The 26,378-nt window shown below is 39.0% G+C and overlaps 1 protein-coding gene across 1 annotated transcript in view; it reads right to left on the bottom strand.

The window, feature by feature from the left end:
- The window catches only part of TOPBP1 (DNA topoisomerase II binding protein 1), an 872,354-nt gene that overhangs the window by 364,798 nt on the left and 481,178 nt on the right, over positions 1 to 26,378 (bottom strand). Inside the window, exon 21 of the mRNA XM_053715750.1 lies at positions 2,218 to 2,447. Within this exon, the coding sequence (XP_053571725.1) occupies positions 2,218 to 2,447 (230 nt within the window). The remainder of the gene's footprint in view (positions 1 to 2,217; positions 2,448 to 26,378) is intronic.

Raw genomic sequence — 26,378 nt, forward strand, 5'->3', positions numbered from 1 at the left:
AACCGGTTAAAACGATTTCAGCACCTTGCCACAGCTCTGCTGTGGCCCTAACTGCCCTTAGGAACCAGATTTGTGGGGAAAAAAGCTTCTTATAGGCCCTCAAACTGCAGCAGGACCCTCCATGTGGAACAGCCTGAAGAGCTAGTCAATCTAACTGCGCATCTGAGGCGCGAAATTAGGCCTCTCCCACCTTACTCCGGTGCTGTGAGGCCTAAAGAAACACTCCTAAGTGTTATAATAATAGCCATGTGGGTAACAACCCCTGAAAGAAAACCAAAGGAACCTTCAAAGTGTCTCAAAAAACGATATTTATTAGTAAAAACCGTTTGCCATAAAATAGTGTCAACCAGCATAAATTAGCCCTGTTATGTAAAGCTTGTAATTCCATACTTAGTCTCTGAATAAAGCTTACCCTTCCCTCATGGGGATCTTATCAGTCCTTTTCTAGCATTATCACAGTCTTGTCTAGAAATAAATGACTGAACATACCTTATTGCAGCCTAACCTGCAAACCGTTCCCCCCAACTGAAGTTTTCTTGTACTCCTCAGTCCTTTGTGGGAACAGCCGTGGATTTTAGTTACAACATGCTAAAATCATCTTCCTACCTGCAGAAATCTTCATCTCTTTTCTACTAGAGAGTAAATAGTACACACCGGTACCATTTAAAATAAACTTTTGCTTGTAGAACAAAAACTACAAATCTAACACCACATTCACGTTACCCTTCCGAGAGGAAACCTATTGCTTAGAGCCGGCAAAGAGAATGACTGGGGGGTGGAGCTAGAGGGGGAGCTATATGGACAGCTCTGCTGTGTGCTCTCTTTGCCACTTCCTGTTAGGAAGGAGAATATCCCACAAGTAAAGGATGAACCCATGGACTGGATACACCTTACAAGAGAAATTGATATAACACTTAATTAGGGGGGAAAATTAAAACAAAAATCTCTGGTAATATTCTTGAAGAGTTGTGATATTAAAGGGACAAAAAGGTCAAAAACAAAATGGCATAGGTGCATTTTAATTTGAAATCAAAGCATTTTTGCAATACGCACATATCCTATGTGGGCCTGTGCACCAGTATTTCAACACCACACCTTCTCAACGGGTCCGCAGTAGCTTGTATGACACAAATTATTTCTTCAGAAGCAATTCACACCACTGTCAACTGTTTGAGTATGCATAGTGTTTAAATACTGGTGCAGGGGCTGTCACAGAATATATGCGCATGCCCCAGAAAAACTTTTACTAGGAGAATTTCTGCTAATGGAAGTATATTGCAAACATGCTTATATTTCAAGTTGAAATACACCCATGCCTGTCTCTTTAAAATTATATTAAATTCTAGAGTTTGTGAAACGTTAGGATTTACCAATGCAACAAATAAAGGGGGACTTTCAGTCATGAAGTATAATATACTTCATACTGACAGTTCCTTTATTTGTCTGCAGCGTTCGCCACACTGAGCGCTATTATATCACTGAGGTGATCTTAGCTAAAAACGTGCTAGCTATCCGGCATAATGCCAGTTGACAGGCACAGCTATTGGCTAAGAGGTGTAAACGTCACCTCATTGAAAAATAGTGTTCTGCTTTGAGCAACTTGAGGCGCTCAGCGCGGCGAACGCTAGGATTTACTATCACTTTAAGCACAATACCTAATATATTTATTAGGTAGACTAAATGCATTGGATACAAATATATAAACTAAGATATGAAAACCCTTAAGTAGTTCTCAATTATATATTAGTATTTGCCGTTTTTGTGTGCGAGTACCAGCTAGTTTCTGTTGCAGTATCATTATATGCAATTTTACTTTATTTATTTTCTGTATATTTGTGGTTTAAACCTGAAGTGGGCTTAGCTGTGTGTGTCAGTGCATATTTTGATATGAATCAAGGAACTGGTCTTAGAGCCATCTTATATTGGTGAAGAAACAAACTGTGTGACTTGGTTGATAGGGCTTGGGTATTAAAGACTTTCTGGTTGAATTAGCAACTAGAAAAAAAACCCACACAAAAAAAACCCACACAAAAATAAATAAAAACAATCAAAGCACATTCTCTCTTTAAAATAAAATCTGCCTCAGTAAGGAAGATTAGATAAACATGATTGTGGCAAGCTTTGTATTCAGATTGGCTGTGTTGGAGGAGAGTTTAGTTGCTGGAAAACAATTACAATTGAGATACGCTGTTCTTCAGTAATTTTGAGTGTTTTTACCTAATTCAGCTATTTCAGTATCCGTTAAGGATTCCTTAAATTTGGTAGGATCAACACCAGGTTCATTCATGTTGTGATGAAGCTGTTCTGAATATTGTGACTGACTATTTGGCCATTGAAGATTACTTGCAAGTCTAGCCCTTTCCTCTCGTGCAGTCGGGTCATCCCAAATGATTTGTTCATTTTGTGACGGTTCTGTGTTGAGGTCTGTTATTGGCTGCCGAGATTGTCTGGGGGGATAAAAATAATAAAGAAAATTATTATTTATGCTTACCTGATAAATTAATTTATTTCATGGTGGAGAGTCCACTATACATTACTCCTGGGAATTATACTCATGTCCATTAGGAGGAGGCAAAGATCCAAAAACAGCCAGAGGCCTTAAAACTCCCCTCCAACCTTACTAAAAACTAGTTTGACATATATAGTCAAGGTTGGAAAAGAACATAAGAGCAATAAAAAGTAGCAGGGAAAAGAGAGGTCCATACTCAAACTGCTGCCTGAAAAAAAAAAAAAAAAAAAAAAAAAAAAAAAAATGGAGGAGGGCACATTGACTCTCACCACTATGAAAGAAATTAATTTTTCAGGGAAACATAAATTATATTTTCTTTCATAAAGGTGGTGAGAGTCCTGGGAAGTAATACTGAAACTCAAGATGTAGAGTCCACAAGTAATTTGGTCAGGACCAGACTTATACTATTCCAAATACATTGGATTATTAGTGTGGTTGTTTTCTTTTTTTTTTCTTTTTCATACAGAAAAATATATATACAATAATAGTAAATGCCCAAAAATGGATTCCTGAAGAACTTACCTACCAAAAGCTGCTTCAGAAAAAGTAAAAACATCAAAATGGTAGAATTTAGAAAAAATAAGTAAAGTAAGACCAAAATAACTGCCTTGCAAACTAAATCAACAGAGGCCTTATTCTTAAAGGCCGATGAAGTAGCAACTGATCTGGTAGAATAGGCAGAAACCCATTTAGAAGGAAACTGACCTGCCGCCAAGTAAGCTTTATGGAGAAAAAAAACTGCTTTAATTAAGAGACTAAAAAAACAGCAGTAGCCGTCTGACCCTTTCTGGAACCAGAAGAATGAAAAAACAAACTAGAAGATTGTAAAAAAAATCCTTAGAAGCCTGCAAAATAGAACTTCAAAGCTCTGACCACATCCAAATAATGGAGAAGCTCCTCGGAATTCTTTGGGTTAGGCCAAAAAGAGAGCACAAAGGTCAAACTTAGTTCTCAAAACTGTCTTATACTGAAGTAACAACAAGACAAGGATGCTTAACACAAAGAGCAGACACATCAGAAAGAAATAACCCAAAAAAATAAAACCTTCCAGAACAAAAGCTGAATATTCAAAACATGCATAGGTTCAAAAAGGAGGAACCTGAAAAACCCTTCTAACCCATGTGATAAATCTTCCTTGTCATGGGTTTACAGGCCTGAACCAAAATGACAGAATTAGAAAAACCTCTCTCCATGCCATCAATTATAAACATTTTAAATCCTGATGAAAAAAAACAGACATTGAGACAGAAGGTCGTAACAGTGAAAGAAGCCACGAAGGGCAACTGGACAACTGTAAATGAAGTCCGAGGCCAAGCTAGAGCAATCAGCATTACTTATGATACTTCCTGCTTGATCCTGGCTATTAAGCTTGGTAACAGAACAAGAGGTGGAAAAAACATAATTTATGTAAGAACTTACCTGATAAATTCATTTCTTTCATATTAGCAAGAGTCCATGAGCTAGTGACGTATGGGATATACATTCCTACCTGGAGGGGCAAAGTTTCCCAAACCTCAAAATGCCTATAAATACACCCCTCACCACACCCACAAATCAGTTTAACGAATAGCCAAGAAGTGGGGTGATAAGAAAAAAGTGCGAAAGCATAAAAAAATAAGCAATTGGAATAATTGTGCTTTATACAAAAAAATCATAACCACCACAAAAAAAGGGTGGGCCTCATGGACTCTTGCTAATATGAAAGAAATAAATTTATCAGGTAAGTTCTTACATAAATTATGTTTTCTTTCATGTAATTAGCAAGAGTCCATGAGCTAGTGACGTATGGGATAATGAATACCCAAGATGTGGATCTTCCACGCAAGAGTCACTAGAGAGGGAGGGATAAAATAAAGACAGCCAATTCCGCTGAAAAATAATCCACACCCAAAACAAAGTTTAAATCTTATAAAGAAAAAAACTGAAAATTTAAGCAGAAGAATCAAACTGAAACAGCTGCCTGAAGTACTTTTCTACCAAAGACTGCTTCTGAGGAAGAAAACACATCAAAATGGTAGAATTTAGTAAAAGTATGCAAAGAAGACCAAGTTGCTGCTTTGCAAATCTGATCAACCGAAGCTTCATTCCTAAATGCCCAGGAAGTAGAGACTGACCTAGTTGAATGAGCTGTAATCCTTTGAGGCGGAGTTCTACCTGACAACATAAACATGATGAATCAAAGACTTTAACCACGATGCCAAAGAAATGGCAGAAGCCCTCTGACTTTTCCTTGAACCAGAAAAGATAACAAATAGACTAGAAGTCTTCCGGAAAACTTAGTAGCTTCAACATAATATTTCAAAGCTCTAACTACATCCAAAGAATGCAACAATCTTTCCTTAGGATTCTTTGGATTATGACACAATGAAGGAACCACAATTTCTCTACTAATGTTGTTAGAATTCACAACCTTAGGTAAAAATTTAAATGAAGTTCGCAAAACCGCCTTATCCTGATGAAAAATCAGAAAAGGAGACTCACAAGAAAGAGCAGATAATTCAGAAACTCTTCTAGCAGAAGAGATGGCCAAAAGAAACAAAACTTTCCAAGAAAGTAATGTAATATCCAGCGAATGCATAGGTTCAAACGGAGGAGCTTGAAGAGCCCCTAGAACCAAATTCAAACTCCAAGGAGGAGAAATTGACTTAATAACAGGTTTTATACGAACCAAAGCTTGTACAAAACAATAAATATCAGGAAGACTAGCAATCTTTCTGTGAAAAAGAACAGAAAGAGCAGAGATTTGTCCTTTCAAGGAACTTGCAGACATACCTTTATCCAAACCATCCTGAAGAAACTGTAAAATTCTAGGAATTCTAAAAGAATGCCAAGAAAAATGATGAGAAAAACACCTGGAAATGGATGTCTTCCAGACTCGATAATATATCATCCTAGATACAGATTTACGAGCCTGTAACATAGTATCAATTACGGAGTCAGAGAAACCTCTATGACTGAGAATCAAGTGTTCAATCTCCATACCTTCAAATTTAAGGATTTGAGATCCTGATGGGAAAAAAGTACCTTACGATAGAAGGTCTGGTCTTAACGGAAGAGTCCACGGTTGGCAAGTAGCCATCCGGACAAGATCCGCATACCAAAACCTGTGAGGCCATGCTGGAGCCACCAGCAGAATAAACGAACGCTCCTTAGAATCTTGGAAATTACTCTTGGAAGAAAAACTAGAGGCGAAAAGATATAAGCAGGATGATACTTCCAAGGAAGTGACAATGCATCCACTGCTTCCGCCTGAGGATCCCTAGATCTGGACAGATACCTGGGAAGCTTCTTGTTTAGATGAGAAGCCATCAGATCTATTTCTGGAAGTCCCCATATTTGAACAATCTGAAGAAATACCTCTGGGTGAAGAGACCATTCGCCCGGATGTAGCGTTTGGCGACTGAGATAATCCGCTTCCCAATTGTCTATACCTGGGATATGAACCGCAGAAATTAGACAGGAGCTGGATTCCGCCCATACAAGTATTCGAGAGACTTCTTTCATAGCCAGGAGACTGTGAGTCCCTCCTTGATGATTGACATATGCCACGGTTGTGACATTGTCCGTCTGGAAACAAATGAACGACTCTCTCTTTAGAAGAGGCCACGACTGAAGAGCTCTGAAAATTGCACGGAGTCCCAAAATGTTGATTGGTAATCTCGCCTCCTGAGATTCCCAAACACCTTGTGCTGTCAGAAACCCCCATACAGCTCCCCAACCTGTCAGACTTGCATTTGTTGAGATTACAGTCTAGGTTGGAAGAACAAAAGAAGCCCCCTGAACTAAACGATGGTGGTCTGTCCACCACGTCAGAGAGTGTCGAACAATCGGTTTTAAAGATATTAATTGAGATATCTTTGTATAATCCCTGCACCACTGGTTCAGCATACAGAGCTGAAGAGGTCGCATGTGAAAACAAGCAAAGGGGATCGCGTCCAATGCAGCAGTCATAAGACCTAGAATTTCCATGCAAAAGGCTACCGAAGGGAAAGATTGAGACTGAAGGTTTCGACAAGCTGAAACCAATTTCAGACGTCTCTTGTCCGTCAGAGACAGAGTCATGGACACTGAATCTATCTGGAAACCTAAAAAGGTTACCCTTGTCTGAGGAATCAACGAACTTTTTGGTAAATTGATCCTCCAACCATGTAATTGAAGAAACAACACTCATAAAAGACTGGAAAGGTTCTTTCTATTGAAAATGAGCAAAGGGAATTTAATCCAATGCTGTGGCCATAAGACCTAAAACTTCTATGCATATATAGCAACTGAAGGAGACTAAAGGTACCGACAGACAGAACCCAATAAAATTATCCCTTGTCTGAAAGAGACAAAGACAGTGACACAAACTATCTGGAAACCTAAAAAAGGTGACCCTAGTGTGAGGAATCGAGAGCTTTTGAAAAAAAAGATCCTCTAACTATGTCCTGAAGAGCAAGTGAATCATATGAGATTCCGCATCCTCAGAAAATAATCTGAATGAAAACAGAAAAATGGAAATATGCATTTATTGTATCTAATGAAAACAAATAATGCTATCAATGACCATAAAAAGGCAAAATAGTTTGAATAAAACTCCAAAACCCGGTTCCTAAAAAGGAACTGGAAGAAATACCCCAGAAGATTCCAGGTCTGAGCAGCGCTAGAACCCCATGGGTGCCCAGCCATGCTTCAACAGTACCCAAAATATATAGGACAGAAACACACTTAAAGAAAGTGTTAGCCTTACTGGAATAAAATCAAAGAAATTTGGACAAAATAGAACCAACTAAATTTCAAAGAAGTCTTAACCTGCCTCTTACCAGCCAAGCTGGAATACGGCACGTACATCACAATATTAGGGAGCTGATTTCGAACTCCAATTATAAACATGTTACTTGGGAAAGAACTCAGGAATTCGTTCCTTAATAAGAACAACCAAACTAGTATAAGATTAAAGTTTTAGTCTTAGAACTCAATCTTGAAGCCCAGAGTAACAGTTAAGAATTGAATCCAATTATAAAACAAATAATTGATTATCTTAGAACAAAAGAAATTTGGATTTATTTATTTTTTATTTTTTTTTAAAAATCACAAAATTCTTCTAGCTAAAATAGCTAAAGACATAGATTAACCCTCATTTGCGAATATATTCAATAAAATGAAGACACAAATGAAATCATTAGCATGATAGTCCAGTTAAAAGGACCAGTCAATACAGTGGACTTGCATAATCAATAAATGCAAAACAACAAGACAAATGCAACAACACCTAGTCTAGTAAATGTTGTCCCTTTAACAATGCTAAAATAAATCATAATCTGATACTTGATCTTAAAGTAAACAGAAAAAAATGAAGCAATTGCAATATCCAAATAAATCACAGGACCAAGAAAAGTACCTGAAACTAAATAATTTTCCATAAAAAAGATACAACTATCTAAAGGAAAATAAATACTATTTTGCTATAGAAACAATAGCATAATTAGTAGAAGTAGAGATAGCCCCAATAAATTGGAGAACCCTCTAAATTGAATTTAACTGCTGGCAAAGAATATAGTTTAAAACCTTTGAAGAAGGAATAAAAGAAAATTCTCAGCCAATTCCATTCCCTAGTATGGGGAATTTGAAAGAAAACCTCTGAAAACACAGAAGAATAAATAGGCAGAAATAGTGTCAGCTAGTCTTAAAGAACTAGTTACCTTAATATCCAAAATAATCTACACCTTTTCAACATATAACAAATGTACTTTAATAATAGAAAAATAATAAAAAAGTAGATTTGTTAGTGTCAATATCTGATGAAGAAAATTTCTGAAAGAGAAAAAACATTATCAGAGAAGGATAAATCAGTATGTTGTTGGTCATTTGAAACTTCAATAATTAAAAAAGAATTGAAAGACCTAAAAAATTTATTAGAAGGCACGAAGTCAGACAAAAATAGAATCAGAAAATTTTTTCTTATAAATATTCTAAATATTTCTTGTACATAAGATGTAAGAATGGAAATATATAAAGCATAAATACTAATAGATTCTGCATGTAAAAGTATATCATAATAACTTATTACAAACCATAGCTAAAGATAAACATTTATAACATTTAAAATAAATGAACTTAGCTTTAGTAGAACTGAAACTCAGTTAAGCGTTTTTCCAGAAGTGGCTTCTGATTCAGGGTCAATCTGAGACATTTTGCAATATGTAATAGAAAAAACAACATATAAAGCAAAATTGATCAAATTCCTTAAATGACAGTTTCAGGAATGGGAAAAAAAATGCCAATGAACAAGCTTCTAGCAACCAGAAGCAATAAATAATGAGACTTAAATATTGTGGAGACAACAATGACGCTCAAAAATGGTGCCACATCCGGTAACGCCGACATTTTTTGGCGCAAAAACGTCAAAAGAATGACGCAACTTCCGGCGACACGTATGACGCCGGAAATTACAAGAAAATTTTTGCGCCAAGAAAGTCCACGCCAAGAATGACGCAATAAAAACAGAATTTATGCTTACCTGATAAATTACTTTCTCCAACGGTGTGTCCAGTCCACGGCGTCATCCTTACTTGTGGGAAATATCTCTTCCCCAACAGGAAATGGCAAAGTGTCCCAGCAAAAGCTGTCCATATAGTCCCTCCTAGGCTCCGCCCACCCCAGTCATTCGACCGACGGACAGGAGGAAAAAACAGGAGAAACTATAGGGTGCCGTGGTGACTGTAGTTAGAGAAAATAATTCATCAAACCTGATTAAAAAACCAGGGCGGGCCGTGGACCGGACACACCGTTGGAGAAAGTAATTTATCAGGTAAGCATAAATTCTGTTTTCTCCAACATTGTTGTGTCCGGTCCACGGCGTCATCCTTACTTGTGGGAACCAATACCAAAGCTTTAGGACACGGATGAAGGGAGGGAGCAAATCAGGTTACCTAAACAGAAGGCACCACGGCTTGCAAAACCTTTCTCCCAAAAATAGCCTCCGAAGTAGCAAAAGAATCAAATTTGTAAAATTTGGCAAAAGTGTGCAGTGAAGACCAAGTCGCTGCCTTACATATCTGATCAACAGAAGCCTCGTTCTTGAAGGCCCATGTGGAAGCCACAGCCCTAGTAGAGTGAGCTGTGATTCTTTCAGGAGGCTGCCGTCCGGCAGTCTCGTAAGCCAATCGGATGATGCTTTTAAGCCAAAAGGAAAGAGAGATAGAAGTCGCTTTTTGACCTCTCCTTTTACCAGAATAGACGACAAACAGAGAAGATGTTTGTCTGAACTCTTTTGTAGCTTCTAAATAGAATTTTAGAGCACGGACTACATCTAAATTGTGTAACAAACGTTCCTTCTTTGAAACTGGATTCGGACACAAAGAAGGTACAACTATCTCCTGGTTAATATTTTTGTTGGAAACAACCTTTGGAAGAAAACCAGGCTTAGTACGCAAAACAACCTTATCTGAATGGAACACCAGATAGGGCGGAGAACACTGCAAAGCAGATAACTCAGAAACTCTTCTAGCAGAAGAAATAGCAACCAAAAACAAAACTTTCCAAGATAACTTAATATCTATGGAATGTAAAGATTCAAACGGAACCCCTTGGAGAACTGAAAGAACTAGATTTAAACTCCAGGGAGGAGTCAAAGGTCTGTAAACAGGCTTGATCCTAACCAGAGCCTGAACAAATGCTTGGAAAGGAAAGGATCTTAGGAATTTTGGTCTTATTCCATAGGAATCCCTTGGATTCACACCAGCAGATATATCTTTTCCATATTTTATGGTAAATTTTTCAAGTTACCGGTTTTCTGGCTTGAACCAGAGTATCTATCACAAATGCTTGGAAAGGAAAGGATCTTAGGAATTTTGGTCTTATTCCATAGGAATCCCTTGGATTCACACCAGCAGATATATCTTTTCCATATTTTATGGTAAATTTTTCTAGTTACCGGTTTTCTGGCTTGAACCAGAGTATCTATCACAGAATCTGAAAACCCACGCTTTGATAGAATCAAGCGTTCAATTTCCAAGCCGTCAGCTGGAGGGAGACCAGATTTGGATGTTCGAATGGACCCTGTACAAGAAGGTCCTGTCTCAAAGGTAGCTTCCATGGTGGAACCGATGACATATTCACCAGGTCTGCACACCAAGTCCTGCGTGGCCACGCAGGAGCTATCAAGATCACCGAGGCCCTCTCCTGCTTGATCCTGGCTACCAGCCTGGGAATGAGAGGAAACGGTGGAAACACATAAGCTAGGTTGAAGGTCCAAGGCGCTACTAGTGCATCCACTAGAGTCGCCTTGGGATCCCTGGATCTGGACCCGTAGCAAGGAACCTTGAAGTTCTGAAAAGACGCCATCAGATCCATGTCTGGAATGCCCCATAATTGAGTTAATTGGGCAAAGATCTCCGGGTGAAGTTCCCACTCCCCCGGATGGAATGTCTGACGACTCAGATAATCCGCCTCCCAGTTTTCCACTCCTGGGATGTGGATCGCAGATAGGTGGCAGGAGTGATCCTCCGCCCATTCTATTATTTTGGTCACTTCTCTCATCGCCAGGGAACTCCTTGTTCCCCCCTGATGATTGATATAAGCAACAGTCGTCATGTTGTCTGATTGGAATCTGATAAATCTGGCCTTTGCTAGTTGAGGCCAAGCCCTGAGAGCATTGAATATCGCTCTTAGTTCCAGAATGTTTATCGGGAGAAGAGACTCTTCCCGAGACCAAAGTCCCTGAGCTTTCAGGGATTCCCAGACCGTGCCCCAGCCTGCTAGACTGGCGTCGGTCGTGACGATGACCCACTCTGGTCTGCGGAAGCTCATTCCCTGGGACAGGTGGTCCAGGGTTAGCCACCAACGGAGTGAGTCTCTGGTCTTCTGATCTACTTGAATCACTGGAGACAAGTCTGTATAGTCCCCATTCCACTGTTTCACAGTTGTAATGGTCTTAGATGAATTTGCGCAAAAGGAACTATGTCCATTGCTGCAACCATCAACCCTACTACTTCCATGCACTGAGCTACGGAAGGACGTGGAATAGAATGAAGAACTTGACAAGCGTTTAGAAGTTTTGACTTCTGTCAGGAAAATCCTCATTTCTAAAGAATCTATTATTGTTCCCAAGAAAGGAACTCTTGTCGACGGAGACAGGGAACTTTTTTCTATGTTCACCTTCCATCCGTGAGATCTGAAAAAGGCCAGAACGATGTCTGTGTGAGCCTTTGCCTTTGAGAGAGACGACGCTTGTATCAGAATGTCGTCCAAGTAAGGAACTACTGCAATGACCCTTGGTCTTAGAACCGCTAGAAGGGACCCGAGTACCTTTGTGAAAATCCTTGGAGCAGTGGCTAACCCGAATGGGAGGGCCACAAACTGGTAATGTTTGTCCAGAAATGCGAACCTTAGGAACTGATGATGATCCTTGTGGATAGGAATATGTAGATACGCATCCTTTAGATCCACGGTAGTCATAAATTGACCTTCCTGGATTGTAGGTAGAATCGTTCGAATGGTCTCCATTTTGAACGATGGAACCCTGAGAAATTTGTTTAGGATCTTTAAATCCAGAATTTGTCTGAAAGTTCCCTCTTTTATGGGAACTACAAACAGATTTGAGTAAAATCCCATTCCCTGTTCCGCCGTTGGAACTGGGTGTATCACTCCCATTTTTAACAGGTCTTCTACACAATGTAAAAATGCCTGTCTCTTTATTTGGTTTGAGGATAAGTGAGACATGTGGAACCTTCCCCTTGGGGGTAGTTCCTTGAATTCCAGAAGATAACCTGGGAGACTATTTCTAGTGCCCAGGGATCCTGAACATCTCTTGCCCAAGCCTGAGCGAAGAGAGAGAGTCTGCCCCCTACTAGATCCGGTCCCGGATCGGGGGCTACTCCTTCATGCTGTTTTGTTAGCAGCAGAAGGCTTCTTGGCCTGCTTACCCTTGTTCCAGCCTTGCATCGGTTTCCAGGCTGGTTTGGTTTGTGAAGCATTACCCTCTTGTTTAGAGGATGCGGAATTAGAGGCCGGTCCATTCCTGAAATTGCGAAAGGAACGAAAATTAGACTTATTCTTGGCTTTGAAAGGCCTATCTTGTGGGAGGGCGTGGCCCTTTCCCCCAGTGATGTCTGAGATAATCTCTTTCAATTCTGGCCCAAAGAGAGTTTTACCCTTGAAGGGGATATTAAGCAATTTTGTCTTGGAAGATACATCCGCTGACCAAGACTTTAGCCAAAGCGCTCTGCGCGCCACAATTGCAAACCGTGAATTTTTCGCCGCTAATCTAGCTAATTGCAAAGCGGCATCTAAAATAAAAGAATTAGCCAACTTAAGTGCGTGAACTCTGTCCATAACCTCCTCATACGGAGTCTCTCTACTGAGCGACTTTTCTAGTTCCTCGAACCAGAACCACGCTGCTGTAGTGACAGGAACAATGCACGAAATGGGTTGCAGAAGGTAACCTTGCTGTACAAAAATCTTTTTAAGCAAACCCTCTTTGAAAGCACAATTATCCTCAATAGGAATAGTAGTGCGCTTGTTTAGAATAGAAACTGCCCCCTCGACCTTAGGGACTGTCTGCCATAAGTCCTTTCTGGGGTCGACCATAGGAAATAATTTCTTAAATATAGGAGGGGGGACAAAAGGTATGTTGGGCTTCTCCCACTCCTTATTCACTATGTCCGCCACCCGCTTGGGTATAGGAAAAGCGTCGGGGTGCACCGGAACCTCTAGGAACTTGTCCATCTTGCATAATTTTTCTGGAATGACCAGGTTGTCACAATCATCCAGAGTAGATAACACCTCCTTAAGCAGTGCACGGAGATGCTCTAATTTAAATTTAAATGTCACAACATCAGGTTCAGCCTGTTGAGAAATTTTTCCTGAATCTGAAATTTCCCCATCTGACAAAACCTCCCTCATGGCTCCTTCAGATTGGTGTGAGGGTATGACAGAGCAATTATCATCAGCACCCTCCTGCTCTTCAGTGTTTAAAACAGAGCAATCGCGCTTTCTCTGATATGTAGGCATTTTGGATAAAATATTTGCTATGGAGTTATCCATTACTGCCGTCAATTGTTGCATAGTAATAAGCATTGGTGCGCTAGAAGTACTAGGGGCCTCCTGCGTGGGCAAAACTGGCGTAGACACAGAAGGAGATGATGTAGAACTATGTCTACTCCCTTCATCTGATGAAACATCTTGGGCAATTTTACTATCTGTGGCAGCACCGTCCTTACTTTGTTTGGACGCTATGGCACAATTATCACACAATTTTGAAGGGGGAGACACATTGGCTTTCATACATATAGAACATAGCTTATCTGAAGGTACAGACATGTTAAACAGGCTTAAACTTGTCAGTAAAGCACAAAAACCGTTTTAAAACAAAAATGTTACTGTCTCTTTAAATTTTAAACAGTGCACACTTTATTACTGAATATGTGAAAAAGTATTAAGGAATTGTTCAAAATTTACCAAATTGTCACCACAGTGTCTTAAAGCATTAAAAGTATTGCACACCAAATTTCAGAGCTTTAACCATTAAAATAAAGAAACCGGAGCCGGTTACAGTTTTAACCCCTCTACAGTCCCAGCTACAGCCTTTGCTGCGACTTTACCAAACCCAGGGGGGAATACGATACCAAATGAAGCCTTCTAGGAACCTTTCCAACTACTTTCAGATCCACACACATGCATCTGCATGTCTTGCTCTCAAAAACATAATTTATGTAAGAACTTACCTGATAAATTCATTTCTTTCATATTAGCAAGAGTCCATGAGCTAGTGACGTATGGGATATACATTCCTACCAGGAGGGGCAAAGTTTCCCAAACCTCAAAATGCCTATAAATACACCCCTCACCACACCCACAATTCAGTTTAACGAATAGCCAAGAAGTGGGGTGATAAAAAAGTGCGAAAGCATATAAAATAAGGAATTGGAATAATTGTGCTTTATACAAAAATCATAACCACCACAAAAAAAGGGTGGGCCTCATGGACTCTTGCTAATATGAAAGAAATGAATTTATCAGGTAAGTTCTTACATAAATTATGTTTTCTTTCATGTAATTAGCAAGAGTCCATGAGCTAGTGACGTATGGGATAATGATTACCCAAGATGTGGATCTTTCCACGCAAGAGTCACTAGAGAGGGAGGGATAAAATAAAGACAGCCAATTCCTGCTGAAAATAATCCACACCCAAAATAAAGTTTAATGAAAAACATAAGCAGAAGATTCAAACTGAAACCGCTGCCTGAAGTACTTTTCTACCAAAAACTGCTTCAGAAGAAGAAAATACATCAAAATGGTAGAATTTAGTAAAAGTATGCAAAGAGGACCAAGTTGCTGCTTTGCAAATCTGATCAATCGAAGCTTCATTCCTAAACGCCCAGGAAGTAGAAACTGACCTAGTAGAATGAGCTGTAATCCTTTGAGGCGGAGTTTTACCCGACTCAACATAGGCAAGATGAATTAAAGATTTCAACCAAGATGCCAAAGAAATGGCAGAAGCTTTCTGGCCTTTTCTAGAACCGGAAAAGATAACAAATAAACTAGAAGTCTTTCGGAAAGACTTAGTAGCTTCAACATAATATTTCAAAGCTCTAACAACATCCAAAGAATGTAACGATTTCTCCTTAGAATTCTTAGGATTAGGACATAATGAAGGAACCACAATTTCTCTACTAATGTTGTTGGAATTCACAACTTTAGGTAAAAATACAAAAGAAGTTCGCAACACTTCCTTATCCTGATGAAAAATCAGAAAAGGAGACTCACAAGAAAGAGCAGATAATTCAGAAACTCTTCTGGCAGAAGAGATTGCCAAAAGGAACAAAACTTTCCAAGAAAGTAATTTAATGTCCAATGAATGCATAGGTTCAAACGGAGGAGCTTGAATAGCCCCTAGAACCAAATTCAAACTCCAAGGAGGAGAAATTGACTTAATGACAGGTTTTATACGAACCAAAGCTTGTACAAAACAATGAATATCAGGAAGATTAGCAATCTTTCTGTGAAAAAGAACAGAAAGAGCAGAGATTTGTCCTTTAAAGGAACTTGCGGACAAACCTTTATCTAAACCATCCTGAAGAAACTGTAAAATTCTTGGAATTCTAAAAGAATGCCAAGAAAAATGATGAGAAAGACACCAAGAAATATAAGTCTTCCAGACTCTATAATATATCTCTCTGGATACAGATTTACGAGCCTGTAACATAGTATCAATCACAGAGTCAGAGAAACCTCTTTGACTAAGAATCAAGCGTTCAATCTCCATACCTTTAAATTTAAGGATTTGAGATCCTGATGGAAAAAAGGACCTTGCGACAGAAGGTCTGGTCTTAGCGGAAGAGTCCACGGATGGCAAGAGGCCATCCGGACAAGATCCGCATACCAAAACCTGTGAGGCCATGCCGGAGCTACCAGCAGAACAAACGAGCATTCCTTCAGAATCTTGGAGATTACTCTTGGAAGAAGAACTAGAGGCGGAAAGATATAAGCAGGATGATACTTCCAAGGAAGTGATAATGCATCCACTGCTTCCGCCTGAGGATCCCGGGATCTGGACAGATACCTGGGAAGTTTCTTGTTTAGATGAGACGCCATCAGATCTATTTCTGGAAGCTCCCATATTTGAACAATCTGAAGAAATACCTCTGGGTGAAGAGACCATTCGCCCGGATGCAACGTTTGGCGACTGAGATAATCCGCTTCCCAATTGTCTATACCTGGGATATGAACCGCAGAGATTAGACAGGAGCTGGATTCCGCCCAAACCAGAATTCGAGATACTTCTTTCATAGCCAGAGGACTGTGAGTCCCTCCTTGATGATTGATGTATGCCACAGTTGTGACATTGTCTGTCTGAAAACAAATGAACGATTCTCTCTTCAGAAGAGGCCAAGACTGAAGAGCTCTGAAAATTGCACGGAGTTCCAAAATATTGATCGGTAATCTCACCTCCTGAGATTCCCAAACTCCTTGTGCCGTCAGAGATCCCCACACAGCTCCCCAACCTGTGAGACTTGCATCTGTTGAAATTACAGTCCAGGTCGGAAGCACAAAAGAAGCAAACGATGGTGATCTGTCCACCACGTTAGAGAGTGTCGTACAATCGGTTTTAAAGATATTAATTGAGATATCTTTGTGTAATCCCTGCACCATTGATTCATGCATACAGAGCTGAAGAGGTCGCATGTGAAAACGAGCAAAGGGGATCGCGTCCGATGCAGCAGTCATAAGACCTAGAATTTCCATGCATAAGGCTACCGAAGGGAATGATTGTGACTGAAGGTTTCGACAAGCTGAAATTAATTTTAGACGTCTCTTGTCTGTTAAAGACAGAGTCATGGACACTGAATCTATCTGGAAACCCAGAAAAGTTACCCTTGTCTGAGGAATCAATGAACTTTTTGGTAAATTGATCCTCCAACCATGATCTTGAAGAAACAACACAAGTTGATTCGTATGAGATTCTGCTAAATGTAAAGACTGAGCAAGTACCAAGATATCGTCCAAATAAGGAAATACCACAATACCCTGTTCTCTGATTACAGACAGAAGGGCACAGAGAACCTTTGTAAAAATTCTTGGAGCTGTAGCTAGGCCAAACGGCAGAGCCACAAACTGGTAATGCTTGTCCAGAAAAGAGAATCTCAGGAACTGATAATGATCTGGATGAATCGGAATATGCAGATAAGCATCCTGTAAATCTATTGTGGACATATAATGCCCTTGCTGAACAAAAGGCAAGATAGTCCTTACAGTTACCATTTTGAACGTTGGTATCCTTACATAACGATTCAATATTTTTAGATCCAGAACTGGTCTGAAGGAATTCTCCTTCTTTGGTACAATGAAGAGATTTGAATAAAACCCCATCCCCTGTTCCAGAATTGGAACTGGCATAATTACTCCAGCCAACTCTAGATCTGAAACACAATTCAGAAATGCTTGAGCTTTCACTGGATTTACTGGGACACGGGAAAGAAAAAATCTCTTTGCAGGAGGTCTCATCTTGAAACCAATTCTGTACCCTTCTGAAACAATGTTCTGAATCCAAAGATTGTGAACAGAATTGATCCAAATTTCTTTGAAAAAACGTAACCTGCCCCCTACCAGCTGAGCTGGAATGAGGGCCGCACCTTCATGTGGACTTAGAAGCAGGCTTTGCCTTTCTAGAAGGCTTGGATTTATTCCAGACTGGAGATGGTTTCCAAACTGAAACTGCTCCTGAGGATGCAGGATCAGGCTTTTGTTCTTTGTTGAAACGAAAGGAACGAAAACGATTATTAGCCCTGTTTTTACCCTTAGATTTTTTATCCTGTGGTAAAAAAGTTCCTTTCCCACCAGTAACAGTTGAGATAATGGAATCCAACTGAGAACCAAATAATTTGTTACCCTGGAAAGAAATGGAAAGTAGAGTTGATTTAGAAGCCATATCAGCATTCCCAGTTTTAAGCCATAAAGGTCTTCTAGCTAAAATAGCTAGAGACATAAACCTGACATCAACTCTGATAATATCAAAAATGGCATCACAGATAAAATTATTAGCATGCTGAAGAAGAATAATAATATTATGAGAATCATGATCTGTTACTTGTTGTGCTAAAGTCTCCAACCAAAAAGTTGAAGCTGCAGCAACATCAGCCAAAGATATAGCAGGTCTAAGAAGATTACCTGAACACAGATAAGCTTTTCTTAGAAAGGATTCAATTTTCCTATCTAAAGGATCTTTAAACGAAGTACCATCTGACGTAGGAATAGTAGTACGTTTAGCAAGGGTAGAAATAGCCCCATCAACTTTAGTGATTTTGTCCCAAAATTCTAATCTGTCAGACGGCACAGGATATAATTGCTTAAAACGTTTAGAAGGAGTAAATGAATTACCCAATTTATCCCATTCTCTGGAAATTACTTCAGAAATAGCATTAGGAACAGGAAAAACTTCTGGAATAACCACAGGAGATTTAAACACCTTATCTAAACGTTTAGAATTAGTATCAAGAGGACCAGAATCCTCTATTTCTAAAGCAATTAGTACTTCTTTAAGTAAAGAACGAATAAATGCCATTTTAAATAAATATGAAGATTTATCAGCATCAATCTCTGAGACAGAATCCTCTGAACCAGAAGAGTCATCAGAATCAGAATGATGATGCTCATTTAAAAATTCATCTGTAGAGAGAGAAGTTTTAAAAGTTTTTTTATGTTTACTAGAAGGAGGAATAACAGACATAGCCTTCTTGATGGATTCAGAAACAAAATCTCTTATGTTATCAGGAACATTCTGCACCTTAGATGTTGAGGGAACTGCAACAGGCAATGGTACATTACTAAAGGAAATATTATCTGCTTTAACAAGTTTGTCATGACAATTAATACAAACAACAGCCGGAGGAATAGCTACCAAAAGTTTACAGCAGATACACTTAGCTTTGGTAGTTCCAGCACTAGACAGCGATTTTCCTGAAGTATCTTCTGACTCAGATGCAACGTGAGACATCTTGCAATATGTAAGAGAAAAAACAACATATAAAGCAAAATTGATCAAATTCCTTAAATGACAGTTTCAGGAATGGGAAAAAATGCCAATAAACAAGCTTCTAGTAACCAGAAGCAAAGAAAAAATCAGACTGAAATAATGTGGAGACAAAAGCGACGCCCATATTTATCCCAAATATGAAACTGACTGTCTGAAAATAAGGAATGTTGAACATTCTGAGTCAAGGCAAATAAATGTTTGAATACATATATTTAGAACTTTATAAATAAAGTGCCCAACCATAGCTTAGAGTGTCACAGAAAATAAGATTTACTTACCCCAGGACACTCATCTACATGTTTGTAGAAAGCCAAACCAGTACTGAAACGAAAATCAGCAGAGGTAATGGTATATAAATAAGAGTATATCGTCGATCTGAAAAGGGAGGTAAGAGATGAATCTCTACGATAACAGAGAACCTATGAAATAGACCCCGTAGAAGGAGATCACTGCATTCAAATAGGCAATACTCTCCTCACATCCCTCTGACATTCACTGCACGCTGAGAGGAAAACCGGGCTCCAACTTGCTGCGGAGCGCATATCAACGTAGAATCTAGCACAAACTTACTTCACCACCTCCATAGGAGGCAAAGTTTGTAAAACTGAATTGTGGGTGTGGTGAGGGGTGTATTTATAGGCATTTTGAGGTTTGGGAAACTTTGCCCCTCCTGGTAGGAATGTATATCCCATACGTCACTAGCTCATGGACTCTTGCTAATTACATGAAAGAAAGTAACTGCGCAGTAATGGCGCGAAAATGAGGCTCAGCCTACAACTGGGAAGGCCCTTCCTGACTGGAAACGTGTCTAACTCAGTGCCTGACGTTAAAAAAATGTTCCCCAAGCTTATAAGTGTGAATTTCAAGCATAAACATGTATAAAATGCTCAAATAAAGCAATCGATTTTGCCCATAAAAGTGTCTACCAGTTTTACAGCCCATAGTAAGCCCTTTATTCTGTTTGAGACTAAGAAAATGGCTTACCGGTCCCCATGAGGGGAAATGACAGCCTTCCAGCATTACACAGTCTTGTTAGAAATATGGCTAGTCATACCTTAAGCAGAAAAAGCACTCTAGGGTATATTTGCTGCCCAGTTGCGTCCCTATATAGCTTGGGAATTATGGTCTTATGATATATGGGCGCCATTGTCTGTTTACTAAAATGTCATGATCGTACTATCCAACATTCAATGCTCAATGTTTTTTATATATCAACATTTTAGAGGTTTAATGCATAGGCGTTTCTTCTACTCAGCGTTTTCACTCCTCCAGATTTGTGTTATTACCAAGCCTTATAAGGGCTCTCTATCTGTTATGCACATACTCCTCTAATATTAATGCTGTTAAATCTTAATGTTAGTGTGCACATATATTTAGGATGCTTATATATTTCTGTTACTTTAGAGAGCCGACTGGAGTAAATTGCATTAGTAACAGGTTTCATATGACACCACCTGTGGTTTTAAGGCTCTCTGTGATCAAACACACTATTCTACCTATATATTATGGTCTGTGAGCTGACTTGCTAACCTCTAGATTTCAGACACAACCTGTATGCTATTGTACATAATGCTGCATTAAGAGATAATATTCCCAGCATATCGTTAACAATGATAATCTGTTTATATGCTCCACTGTGTGTTTTTTCTTACAGTTACTTAGAATTGCTGTATTTATATCTGATGTACATTCTACATATGGCTAGACAAGCAATAATGCAGAATTTGGCTTTACACCAATGCTCCTGGATAACTGAAATAATAGCCATTTACACCATCAGATGGTTTGATTACAGTCTGTTTACTAAAATGCCTTGTACTCAATATGCTTTGTATTTCCATACTCTGCCTCTGGGTCTCTTACACCCTTACTGTGTGGCACCTGGGTGTCTCTCAGAATAATTCTCTACTTAGAAAATATTATAGTATACTGTAATTATAGCTACATGTTTAATCTGATGATTGAGGCACTGTTGCACTTCTTTTGTAAGCTTAAGCTAGAGTATTTCTCCCTGCTGCAAACTTCTTTGCATGACTCAGCATACATAATTTACAACATTTAGTCTAACCAGCTTTTTGCCCTATTTGCAGTTCTCCTTGACTCCCTTGTTAAGTTCCTGATAATCAGAACATGGGGCTAGAATCCTAATGTACTGCATTTATACTCACATACATATTATGTACTACTGCAGCTTTACGCAGGGAAATGAATCTACTGTTTAAATATCTGGTTGCCAATGAATAACTGTACCCTATTCTTACAAGCAATCCTATAATACTACTAGAGACTGTTACTGTGTTCTACCCATATGGCCTAGTTATGTGTGTTTTCTCCTTCCTAATGTTTCATTAATCATTTGTAACTACATCTAACCCTACAGTTGTGAGCAGCTCATTGGAAAAATTCATCATTTATTACTAGACCACTCTGTTTGTTTAGTCCGCCGCCTGGACATAGGGCCCGTGCTCGGGTGGCGGAGATAGGTCATAAAAGGAGTGTGAAACACTACTCACTTTTCAGCATAGTTCTAGTTTCACCATATTTTAATTATATACTGATCTATACCTACTATATTAGGTGCTATTTTAGCTATCTCAAGCACATAGATCATCCAGAGAGAGATCATTCTCATATTGGTAGAGCTTCTTACTCAATATTCTACAGTCACCCTACCGTAAACCCAGGCTAATACATAATTTTTAAGAAAGGAAGGTCCTGCGCTTCTCATATATAGTGAGGCCATAGTATGCACTGCATAGAAATTAGATTGTCCGCAATAGAGCAGTTTTGAGGACTCCAGATGGGACATCCTTGCATATAAGAATCTATACTAGGCTATAGTATACCTGGCTTGCTTTTCTCTTGATATACGTGCATTCTCTGGTTCATATATTTGACCCTTAACTACTTATTCCACCCCCATACATAATAAACCTCCTATAACAGGAGGGTTAACTAGGCGTTTTTTCTCGTCAATACCGCACCCTATATTTTTTCATTGTGCATTACAGCATACCTATCTATCTTACCCCGCAACTCTACTATACGAAAGACTGGTAAAAAAGAGCCTCTCACTCTCATATGCCTATTTTATACTTTACTCCAGCATTTGTGAGGCTAGAATTCCAATAAATTCAAATAGTTCAAAATCTGAGGTAGACAGCGTAAGACCCATAAGTGTTCTTCCCTATTTTAGGTAGCCTTCTGTTATTGCTTAAAATTTCAATTGGTTAGGGGGTTCTAGTGTGAACCTTGATTAGAAGAGAAGGCTTCAATTTGTATTGGCGTAACTGAATTATGTCTCTGCATAATACTCTAAGTGTTCCCTATGTTTGTCTTCTTGCTAGTTGATGTTATTATTGATGTTAACATTATTATTATACTCCTTGTATACCCAATGTTACATTATGTATATGGCGATGACATTTATGGTGTGTTTTAATGTCAACTTTGTATGCCATCTTTTACCTCAATAAAAATTATTCAAAAAAAAAAAAAAAATTCACAACTTAGGAAAAAATTGAAAAGAAGACAGTAAAACCACCTTATCCTGATGAAAAATCAGAAAAAGGAGACTCACAAGAAAGAGCAGATAATTCAAAAACTGAACTAGCTGAAGAGATGTCTAAAGGAACAATACTTTCCAAGAAAGTAATTAAAATGTCCAAAGAAAGCATATGCTCAACGGAAGAGCCTGTAAAGCCCTCAGAACCAAATTAAGACTCCAAAGAGGAGAAATTGGCTTAAATGACAGACTTGATACGAACCAAAGCCTGAACAAAACATTGATTAACAGAAAGATTAGCAAATTTTTCTATGAAAACAGCACAGAAAAAGCAGAGATTTGTCCTTGTAAGGAACTTGCAGATAAAAACCCTTATCTAAACCATCCTGAAGAAAACTATAAAAACCTAGGAATTCTAAAAGAATGCCAAGAGAATTTATGAAAAGAGCATCAAGAGATGTAAATCTTTCAAACTCGATAATAAATCTTACTAGACACAGATTTACGAGCCTGCAACATAGTATTAATCACTGAGTCAAAGAACTTCTATGACTAAGTACTAAGCGTTAAAACTCCATACCATCAAATTAATAATTTAAGTTCCTGATGGAAAAAATGAATGTTAAGATATAAGGTCTGGCCTTAATGGAAGTGACCAAGATTGGCAACTGGACATCCGAACAAGAACCATATACCAAAACCTGTGTGGCCATACTGGAGCCACCAGCAACACAAAAGATTGCTCCCTGATGATTTTGAAAATCACTCTAAAAAGAAGAACGAGAGGTGAAAAAATATAGGCAGATTGATAACTCCAAGGAAGTGTCAATGCATACACCGCTTCCGCCAGAGGATCCCCGGACCTGAATAGGCCCCTGGGAAGTTCCTTGTTTAGATGAGATGCCATCAGATCTGTTTCTGGAAGCCCACACATCTGAACAATTTGAAAAAACACATCTAGGTAAAGACCATTCTCCCGGATGTAAAGCTTGATTGACAGAGATAATCCGTTTCCCAATTGTCTATACCTGGGAAATGGACCGCAGAAATTAGACAGGAGCTGGATTTAGTCCAAGCAAGTATCCAAGATACTATTTTCACAGCCTAAGAACTGAAAGTCCCACCCTGATGAGTGACATACGCCACAGTTGTGACATTGTCTGTCTGAAAAACAATAAACGTCTCTTTCTTCAAAAAGAAGCCAAAACTGAAGAACTCTGAAAAAATGCACAGAGTTCCAAAATATCGATTGGTAATCTCGCCTCCTGAGATTTCCAAACCCCTTATGCTGACAGAGATCCCCAGACAGCCTTCCAACCTAAAAGACTTGCATCTGTAGTGATCATGGTCCATGTTGAATGAACCGAAGAGACCAGTAGAATTATATGATGGTGATCTAACCAACAAATCAAAGATAGTTGAACATTGAGATTCAAGGATATAAAAAGTGATATCCTCGAATCGCTGCACCATTAATACAGTATAAAAAACTGGAAAGGTTTCTTATGAAAATGAGCAAAGGGAATCGAATCCAATGCTGCAGCCATAATACCAAAAACATCCATGCATATAGCAACTGAAGGAAATAATAGAGACTGAAGTTTCCGACAAACGGAACCAAATAAAACTGTCACTTGTCCGCTAGAAACAAAGACATTGACACAATCTATCTGGAAACCTAAAAAAGGTGACGCTTGTCTGAGGAATCAGAGCTTTTGATAAAAAAAAATCCTCTAACCAAGTCTTGAGATTCTGCAGAACGAAAAGACTGAGCCAGTACCACGAGACTGTCCAAATGGAAACACTGAGAACCTTGAAAAGATTCTGTCGCTAGATCAGAAGGAAAAGCAACAAATTGGTAATGCTTGTCAAAAAAAGAGAATCTCAGAAAATGAAAATAGAAAATGAAGATATGCATCTATTGTATCTATTGTGAACAAATAATGCCATTACTGACCAAAAAAGGCAGAATAGACCATATAAACTCTAAAAGATGGTATACTTATATGACAATACAAAAAGATTTTCTATCTTTGAAATAACCAATAGTTTTGAATAAAACCCCCAAATCCTGTTCCTAAAAAGGAACTGGTATAAATACCCCAGAAAACTCCAGGTCTGAGCAGCGCCTTGAGCCCCAACGGGTGACCAGCCACGCTTCACAAGTACCCAATACATATAGGACTGAAACACACGTCAGGAAAGTGTGAACCTTACTGGAATAGCTGGAATATGTTAGAGAGAGAAAAAAATACTTCTCACAGACGGTTTTACTCTGAATCCTATTCTGTATCCAAATCTAAGAAGTTTGGACCGAATTGAACCAAACAAATTTATTAAAAAAGTCTTAACCAGCCCCTTACCAGCTAAGCTGGAATAAGAACTGCACCTAAATGCAAATTTGGGGAGCTGACTTTGCTTTTTTAAAATGGCTTAAATTGAATGAAGAAAATTTCCAATTATAAACATGTTACTTGGGGAAGAATTTAGAATTCTGTTCCTTAGTAAGAAAAAAAGCTTAATATTTAGCCTTAGAACTCAATCTGCAGCCCAGAGTAACAGTTGAAGAATTGAATCCAATTGTGAACCAAATAATTGATTACCTTGGAAAAAAAGAAATATGGAATTTAGAAATCAAATTACCATTCCAAGATTGAAATCATAAAGTTCTTCTAGCTAAAAATAGAATGTACACAAGTAGGGAGCTACTGGGTTCTGGCAACAGCTAGAAGAGCCCCTAGAACCTTCGTAAAAATTCTTGGAGCAGTAGCTAGATCAAATGGCAAGTGCAATGAACTGGAAGTGCTGGTCCAGGAACGCAAACCTTAGGAACTGGAAGTGATCCTTTTGGATTGGATCGTGAAGGTAAGCATCCTTCAGATCATTAGTGGTCATGAACTGTTCTTCCTGAACTAAGGGAAGGATGGACCTTGATGTCTCCATCTTCAACGAGGGGACATTTAGAAATTTGTTTAAGCACTTTAGGTCGAGAATCTGGTGAAAAGATACATCCTTATTTGGAACCACGAAAACGTTTGAATAGTATCCCAAACCTCTTTCTGCGATAGGTACCGGGACAATGACCCCCAAGGAGTTCAGATCCCGCACGCACCCCAGAAAGGCTTCCCTCTTTCTTGAAACTTATCTTGTATCCCTGAGCTATGACCTCCATGAGCCATGGATCTTGGAGCTGTTGCTAGGCCAAATGGAAGAGCAACAAATTGGTAATGCTTGTCTAGAAAAGAGAATCTCAGAAACTGAAAGTGTTCTGGATGAATCAGAATATGAAGGTATGCATCCTGCAAGTCTATTGTGGACATATAATGTCCTCGCTGAACAAAAGGCAGAATAGTCCTTATAGTCACCATCTTGAAAGTTGGTACTCTTACATAACGATTCAAAATTTTTAGATCCAGAACTGGTCTGAATAAATTTTCTTTCTATGGTACAATGAATAGGTTTGAATAAAACCCCAAACCTTGTTCCTGAGGAACTGGCATGATTACCCCTGAAGACTCCAGGTCTGAAACACACTTCAGAAAAGCCTGAGCTTTTACTGGATTTACAGGGATGCATGAGAGAAAAAATCTTCTCACAGGAGGTCTTATTTTGAATCCTATTCGATACCCTTGAGAGACAATGCTCTGAATCCAATGATTTTGGACAGATTTTATCCAAAAATCTTTGAAAAACCTTAATCTGCCCCCTACCAGCTGAGCTGGCATGAGGGTCGCACCTTCATGCGGATTTAGGGGCTGACTTTGGTTTCCTAAATGGCTTGGATTTATTCCAATTTGAGGAAGGCTTCCAACTGAAAGCAGATTCCTTGGGGGAAGGATTGAGTTTTTGTT

The sequence above is a fragment of the Bombina bombina genome, chromosome 5 (genome assembly GCF_027579735.1).
Source record: "Bombina bombina isolate aBomBom1 chromosome 5, aBomBom1.pri, whole genome shotgun sequence".
Taxonomy (NCBI): domain Eukaryota; kingdom Metazoa; phylum Chordata; class Amphibia; order Anura; family Bombinatoridae; genus Bombina; species Bombina bombina.